The following is an 8,536-nucleotide window of genomic DNA, read 5'->3' as shown; positions in this document are numbered from 1 at the left end:
AAAGACATCTGGTTACTGAATTTATGTAAGATCTGGGCAAAGCACTTCAATCCCATCTGTTATTCCAACCTCCTGAGCACAGAGAACAGAATCCTTGAAAGAGAAAATCTCACAAAGGGTCTGAAAATGAGAACCACAATGCAATGTGTAATTTCCTCCTGAGAAAGATGCTGTACAATCTTACAGAAAACATGGCACGCTCCAGCATGTGGCTGTGTAAACAAGGGCCTAACACACCGTTTCACTACTCAGATTTCATACTACAAGCGAGGTAATGTAACACAGCTAAAGCAGAGAGATCGCTTTGCTATGCTGAGTGATTTGCCTCCTACTCTGAAAATCAGCGAGGTAAATAAAGTGTTTTATATAAATACCAGACAGTTTCTCTCACCAAATAAAATGCTCAAGTTTTTAAAAAATATTCCTATTATTTTGCTCTGGAATAGAGTCAGTGCTTAGCATCCCATTTAGATTTTACCATTTATAGACAGCTCTCTTGCCTATTTCACATTCTAACTTTTGGTCTACATTAGAAGTCTGCTTGAATCCACAGTACTGCAGGAGAGGGAATGCATCAATGAAATTCCAAAAAGGTAAAGTCTGAACATGTTACAATTGAGTACAAACTTTCAGAATTCTTGTGTGAAAAAAATATAAACTTACATTTTTTTGTGTAAAATTCACTGACTGCAAATTAGCTTACAGTCCATTTTCTCTCTCCTCTGAGTAATGCTGCTATACTTACTTGTGCTGGGAAACAGCTGACACAGAAGTCCATATGGGAAACAGGTGTGTAAAGATGAGCCTATATAGAGAAGCTCTGTGTGCTTATATAGGGAAGTCACCTCAATAAAGTGCTCAACACTGCATGCAAACATGTTAGCGTACTTTGCAGGTGACAGCGTGACGGAATTCTGTTGATTGCAGTGCAGTTGTGTTCCTTCCCATCAAGCTGAATTTAGCCTCTCTAGTCACCAAATCACATGAATAAACTGCTATGCATACATTTATTTTATTTTTAGGTTTCCAAGAGCAATCAATGACATTCATGTGAGGAGAATCACAAGGCTAGGTAAAAAACAAATGAAGCTCTTCTGAACACTAACAGTCATTGGGACCATCAGGACAAACACTCTGAGGGTTTCCAATGGCACAGCTCTGTGGATTGTAAACTGAATTACAACAGCTTTAAGCAGCTGTGGACTTTGGCACATCAGTCATCATAGAGAACTTATGCAGCAGAGCAAGCAGTAGGACTGCTCAAGTAACAGATCCACCAAACCTCTTCATACTGACATTTGTACTCCTCAGCCTGCACTGTACCACAATGACACTGTGGTAGTGCTGAAAGTCAGGTGCCCACATACACTGGCCTCAGCAGAGAAGCATCATCTCTGCAGCTGACTGTTTATTTTGTGCACAAAGCACAGGCATTCTCCCATTTCATTTCAGCTGCCCTCACCTCCCCCATAACTAAATTATTGTTATTATGCTCCACATAATCCTAGTACTGACAGGGATGTTTGTTATACATAATTAAAGATATTAATTTTGCATGGAACAGGAGACACAGAGCCAGGAACTTAATCTTTTTTTTAAATCTTCCATTAGAAAATTACCTTCATTAGCACCGACTCACTGAGCTTCTCTCTGTTGACAATTTTTATCGCGACCTTCTGACACGTGACACAGTGAACCCCCAACTTCACAAGCCCTGCAGGAGAAACAAAGCAAAATAGAAAGGAAGAATTGGTTAGAGGTTGAGGTTAGTTGTCAAGGGTTTTCCTTTCACAACACCATCCAGATATTGGCAGCTTATATGCAAACAAATTCCCATTAGTACCTCCACAAGCCAGAAAAGGTCTTGTGAGTAAAGGAAACCCTTCAGCCAACATTGTGACCATTTGCCAGTGAAGTCACCAACATCACTGGTGCTCCTGCAGTTTCTGCCACTAAAACTGTGGTTTTGTTGAAGCACTGTAGCCCAGCTCTCACCACTCAAAGTGTGTTCTACCAGTAAGAAGTTCTGGCAATTGAACTGCACTTGACTAATGCTGATGTCAGGTGTCAGGGCTTTTCCTGACACCTGACATCAATAAAAGCTTGGAAATCAGAAAAACTAGAAGGTCAAGTGTTTGCTTCTACATTTCTCTAGCTCCTTCCAAAGTTTCCATGATCACAATAAAAAGACACTTAATTATGGCTTCCCTTACTGTTTTAATTTACCCTGCTGGATAAAGTTAATACTCTGATGAATGTCATTGCGGTGTGGAGGAACATCAGCATATGCTGCTACAATTCTAAGTTCTTGTTTGTTATTACTTACTATATTCTTGTCCTCAAAAAAGATAGAGTAATGTTAACTGGTTATATTGGCAAAAGGATGTTGATATCCCTGACAGGATTAGGATATCTGAACTATCATCAAAATGTGGAACACCAAGACTTAAAAGGAAGAGGTAAGTAATATACATGAGCCATTTTCTTCTGCAAAATTTTCATCTAAGTCTGGTGACTTACATGAAGGTACATTAAGATACCTCCCACAAGTGAGTTTAAGATGGTCCCTTGAGCTCTCAATTCTACTGCCATTAAAAAAAATTTGTAGCTGGAGAAGTTGTACTTCATAGGTTATTCAAGTGAGATCTTGTTTGCTTCAAGTTTTACTCTTGTCTAACATGCACATACAGCACACCACCTGATGGGCTGGATACGATCCCACTCCACACACTACATGCCAAATTGCCATTTAGGTTAATTCAGTTATAACTGAACTAAAAAAGAAATAGCACCTCCCTGGTGTCACTAAGACCTGCTGTGTTTTGCAGGGCATTTATGAATAATGACATAAAACAGCAGAAAAAAGACTAACTTAGTTCCCATTTCCTAGGCTAGGTTGCAGTTAAGAAGCCAACCCCATCCCCTACTGCAAAGCATGAAGCCAAACACATTGTTTTATCTGGAATTTGAACACAATAAATTCCAGATAAAGCAATGAAACACTGAACACAGGACTTCACATGCCTTACTGAGGGACAAATAGATTCTTGCCTTACAACAAACTGGGCCCAATTAAGTGAGCTAGAGTTTCATCAGGGACTTCAGCAATTGTCTGCAGATACCTGTCCATCCTTTCTCTAAGCAGTTAATCGTAAATTTGGAATTATTTATCACTGGTTATTATGTGGAGAAATAAACTCCCAACTTGCTTCCAGTCACATCTCTTTTATGGCATGCTCAAGTGCTCTGGATATTTCTAGTCACATAATTTCTCAGTCTCATCTGGTTAAATGCTGACATCCTCACTTTCAGCCACGACATAAACAAGTCACAAAAATTAAGAATGCAGTGCACTGACAAATCCATTTGAAGCTGTGTACAGCAATAGTGTGTCCTCTGCCTGAAGCAACCGAGAACCAGAGCTGGGGCAAGATGCTGTGATGTCCAACCACACACACTCTTCTATCTCAATTTTTTCTATTCAAGTTGTAATATTAACCAAAGCACTTCTGGATCTATGTTCACTGTTCAGAGCACCTGCAGCCTTACTTATGCTTTTTCCCTTTGGCTTTGTTGTGTGTTTGGGGAGAGGCTACTTAGCACCACCCTGTTGAAAGTGTGCACTGTTTCAATCTGTGCTGATTGCTTCCTTCCTGCATCTAGGACAAACCACAATCTTACATCACTCTTGCAGCACAATGACAGCACTTTTTACATTGCTCTTAGTTACACTTTCAAACCTCAGAAGAACTTCTAAATCAGTCTTTTATATCTAGACTCCCAAGATCTGTGGCACTGTGTTGTACTGTACCATGGCATGGACCAATTATTTTCAGAGGTCAATAAGGGTGTGAAACAACTGCTCTCTACCTGGTTCTTCACTAATAATACACCACACTTCTGATATCTCACACTTCTGGGTTTGATCTCAAATCTTGTTGCTCCCAAATCAAGACATATGTCCCACTGAATGTGGCCGATTCCTAAACTATTTTTCTTTTGTCCTCCCTGAAGCACCCTGTCATTGAGCCCTAGAAGGGTTTAACCATGAACTTCTGGGACACAGTCATGCTGCACAGGATATCTTCACAGTGTCCTCTGTCCATGTAGCTATTAACCTACCACAGAAACTCAAAAATTAAGATTAAACTATTCTGTTAACTCCAGTAAAAAGTTAACCAACTGTGAGAAGACACCAAAGACTTTGCAAAAATAAAACTGGTACTGAATTACACTGATTTTATATTGAATTAATTTCATTGACCTCAAGAAGTCATTCTTGATTTATGCTATGGTATCAAAGGATAGAATGAGAAAACATGTGAGATTTAATGCATCTTTCCTCTTCTCCTGATTTGCATTTAAAAAATAAAAAAAAAGAAATGCACTGTCATTGCTGTCTGTTTTGCGGAGACAGAAATTTTAGACAACCCTCTGAACAGCCCAAGACAGCACTTGTCACTGTACTAAATTCACTGAATGTAATTTTAGGATAAAAAATAAAACATGTCACTATGCCTTGCTTTCTCCCTTCTCTCCTGGCCATCTCCTTTTGACATTTGCATGTCAGCCTAAGCAGAAAAAAGGAAAAAAAATCCCTCTTGGTAAGCCCATCTATAGGATAATACTCTCCTCTCCTGCTACTACGAAGAAAGCCTCATTGAGCTGAGGCAGGAAGGGTCTGTCCTCAGGACTTCTGTTTCTGTCCTGTAATTTCACTCAATTGTGGAACTACACAATTGAGATGAAATGTCTCCAAATGTGGAATTGAGAACCTGTGGGCTTCTGATTCTTAAGGAGCTCTTTCACTGACGCAGAGAACACAAACCATTCAAGATGTATTATTTATCTACATAATAACAGACCTTAGAGAAAAGCAACTATGTGAATAAATTGCTAGGCTGTAACTGAAATAATGGAAGTGGCAGAAATCCTGCTTGGAAACAAGTGCCCAAGGTGTGTTTACAGAGGTGGGGAAGAGGTGGTGCATCTTCCATTTTTTCCTCTTCTGTGTATGCAGCTGTTAATGAGCACTTCAAAACTATATAAATCCTCCTCCAATACAGATGTGTCAATAAGTTAGGTACTTCTTTATAAAGTTATCTACACAGTCAGGCCAGCACAGGTACACGTGTGTCTTCTGCAAAGGACAAGAAATACGGCGGCTGCTGCTGCTGTGAGGATATTTTGCACTGGCTTGGCTTACAGCAAGTCTGCCAAGCAACAAATAGATCTTGAACTTGTCTGCTTCATGAGTAATTAACCCCTTAAATGCAGGCAAGTAACCTTTCTGACTGCTAAAGTTAACTCTGGTCTGTCCTGACAGAAAATCTAAGATGCTGTGGGAATCAACTGCTTGAAGTTTCCCTCACCACCTACACAGCTGTCACACACTCACTGCTTCAGGCACACCTCAGATCTCCATCTGTGGGTCATTCCTGAGGACTCTGGACACTGACATCCCATCTGGGGCTTTAAAATCAGTTGATGCATCCAACAAACTGCAAACATTGGGCTGCTTTTGATCTTAGCCACTGAACTGCATCAGAACCAGCCCTATAATTGCAGGTTGGGGAGTAAAGGTGAAAACATGAACACACTGGAAAGCAAGGGGATGTGTAAGTTAACACTGTCTTTTCATCATAACTAAAAGCCACAATTTGGAAACCAACAAGCATGAGAAACCCCAGATGACACAAAGATGCCACTAAAGGAAGAAGAGCAAAGGGAAGTGTGCAGGTCTGACACAGCCCAATGCAGCAGTGACCTGCTAATAATCATGCCTGAGCATTTTTTTGCTGGCAAGCTCCCACTCTGTGGATGCCTACAGATACACAGATAGTTTTTGAAAAGGACAGGAGCTTATGTGATGAGCAAAGGACAGATTTAGATCAGCTGGGAAGGTGGACAGCCCATCCTGAAGCAGTACAAAGAGAAGATTCTTCTTTTACCCAAGAAGAATGTTTTGTGGGGATGGAGAAACAAAAGCTTCCCTCCAGATGAGACAATATATTCACTGTGAAACCATGACCACAGCAAGTGGCCAATATTGTAACTGGCAATCACCTTCAGGACTTTTCAGCCAAGTACAGGATTTCAGAAGAGACTAATTTACTTTTGCCTTGCATTTTGTGTAGCAATTTTCTCTAACAGAAACTGAATAAAACATTAAGAGCTTGGAGCTACTGCTATTTGATATGCACTTTACAGTTGTGTAAATAGTAGCATCTTTCTAATGATCCTGTTTTTACAACTCTTCGTTAGAGAAAAACATTCTAGGAACAAGAAAGAATGTTTTCAGTACTATCCAAACCTGAAGTCTGCCAAAGAGACCAATCTGAAACAAATTATCATTCTGAGCCAGAAAGAGAGAGTAATAAATAATGAAACACCGCTGTTGTTTAAATAGAGCACTTATGGTATGTTCGTTGTCAGTGATGTTCCCAGTCTTTCAGAAATGCTAAACACAAGTAACTTGTTATCCTGATTTTTAACCATGAGGTGAACAACTACTCAAAGAAATAATGGTACATTTGCTATATTTAACACATATGATTTTTCCCATTGGTAACTGGAAGTCTGTTGCTTTCTTTTACAATAAAACCAACCTAAATTGCTGTAGTAGGAAAACTAGACACTGATTTCAGAAGATCACCTGCACACACATGTTGCTTGTTCTTCACTTCAGAGCACATTGTCAAAAACCTTAAAAAATCTGAGCAGAAAGCCCTGGTCTGGACAGAAGTGTCTATTTTGGCTGGATGAGCAATTAAAGGAACGTCTAGAGAGAAATATCACTCCTCTTTTAACTTGAGTTAGCTAATTGCCAATTAATTCAAGTCAATGAACACTCTGCAAATGTTAATCTAGGCACTGCAAAACACAAACATTTGTGGTTTACTTCAGGGCTCAAGTACTGGCAACAAACTATCTGGATTAGAAAAGGAACAAAAGTTCTAGGCTGACAAACTCCAGCACATTGTTTTTCAAAAAGCTTGATGTGTATATAGTATTGTTGCACATGAACTTTGTACATATGCTCTTTATATATAAATAATTTAGTTTATCCCCAAAAATTGGAGGTTGCTGTTGTAAATCTTAAAAGAATTTATGGCTGTTCATTCCTGAAAACTACATGCACTAATGTTTGCAAGACCTGCAAAACCTCAAGGATGCCAGTCCAGAAAATCAACCCTTAGAGCAAACAAAAGCATTAATACATGCGGGGTAGAGGACAATCCTACAATGTAATATTCCTCCTCTTTATTCTCCACAGTTATCTTCACAAACACTGCAGTTTCAATTAGGGTTAAATCAGTTCAGTTACAGCGTCTAACTCTGCTGACTGCAGTGAAGTTGCTTTAGATCTGCAACAGTGGAAAATGGATTAAAATTTGGCCCACAGCAACATGATTTCCATAGCCGTAAAATAAGGATAATAACACTCACTCACTTACCTTGCAAGGGCTGTAGAAGGATTAACTGATTAATCCTTACAAAGAATGTGGGAAAGGGATATAAATCCTATCCAAGTTTTACATATTACAACCAGGAAAACTGCATTCTAAATACAATCTGGAAAGAAACCTCTAGATAATTTCTTATTATTAGATTCCATTTTACATCTCAATTCTTTTAGAGCACAGATTTCTGGTCTCAAATGATGTACATCTTATACTACTCTTAGTTGCACTGGAAAGAACTTTGTTACTGAGCATCCTACTTACAGGAACCAATAATTGCCCTTAATTACTCAGTCTTCTCATTGAAGAGATGTTTATTTTTCTATAGCAATGGTTATCTCTAATTATTGCATTTAAAATAAACAGGGACTTATATCAAGTGACATGCAAATTACATGGTATCAATTTATAATTGCATAATGGGAAAAGGAGGTATAGGAGAAATCTAGAAATCTAAAAGGACGAAGCTACCCAGGTTGTTAATGAAATATTTTGACTGTGGACTCTTATCCAGAGATAGTCAAGTGCTAAAAGGCTGTTCTGAGAGTTCATGCATTAATTGTTTTTAAACTGCACAAACTGTAATTATGGTAGGACTAAAGCCAGAGTTCAAATGCTCAGCAGGAGCATGGAAGGAGGTTCATCAGCGCTGAGATGCGCATGCCTCAGCTCAGAGCACAGGACAGCTGCACACTAAATTGCCACAGCCCAGATTTAGTGTCCTGAGCTATGAGCACTGTCAAACGTCCGCTGGCTTGGCCAGTCAGAGGGACACACTCCTAAACTCAGAGATTGGTGAGAACAACGCATCAGCTCAGATGTGACTGGATCCACATGCCTGATATTAGGGAACAAGAGGAACAAACATGTACAGATATATAAACACACAGACACAGCAACTCAGCAGGAGCAGTTTTTACGCTGGAGGCCTCAGAGATTATGGTAGGATCATCCTCCAAGCTCAGCAGGATCAAAACACACAGAACCAACATCACCTCTATTGATTTCTATCTTGGTCTCTTTCTTGCAATATTTCATAAGCCAATACTTCTCAGAAAACCTTTATGTCCCCT

The 8,536-nt window shown here is 39.5% G+C and overlaps 1 protein-coding gene across 10 annotated transcripts in view; it reads right to left on the bottom strand.

The window, feature by feature from the left end:
- BRSK2 (BR serine/threonine kinase 2) overlaps positions 1–8,536 on the bottom strand; it is a 304,523-nt gene that overhangs the window by 151,319 nt on the left and 144,668 nt on the right. For all 10 annotated transcript variants that reach the window (XM_031055776.1, XM_005419517.2, XM_005419518.2 and 7 more), the window contains exon 2: positions 1,620–1,714. In XM_031055776.1, the coding sequence (XP_030911636.1) occupies positions 1,620–1,714 (95 nt within the window). The remainder of the gene's footprint in view (positions 1–1,619; positions 1,715–8,536) is intronic.

This window comes from Geospiza fortis, unplaced genomic scaffold (assembly GCF_000277835.1).
Source record: "Geospiza fortis unplaced genomic scaffold, GeoFor_1.0 scaffold66, whole genome shotgun sequence".
Classification (NCBI taxonomy): Eukaryota; Metazoa; Chordata; class Aves; order Passeriformes; family Thraupidae; genus Geospiza; species Geospiza fortis.
The sequence above is the reverse complement of the archived record's forward strand: the minus strand, read 5'-3'. Positions and strand labels throughout refer to the sequence as shown.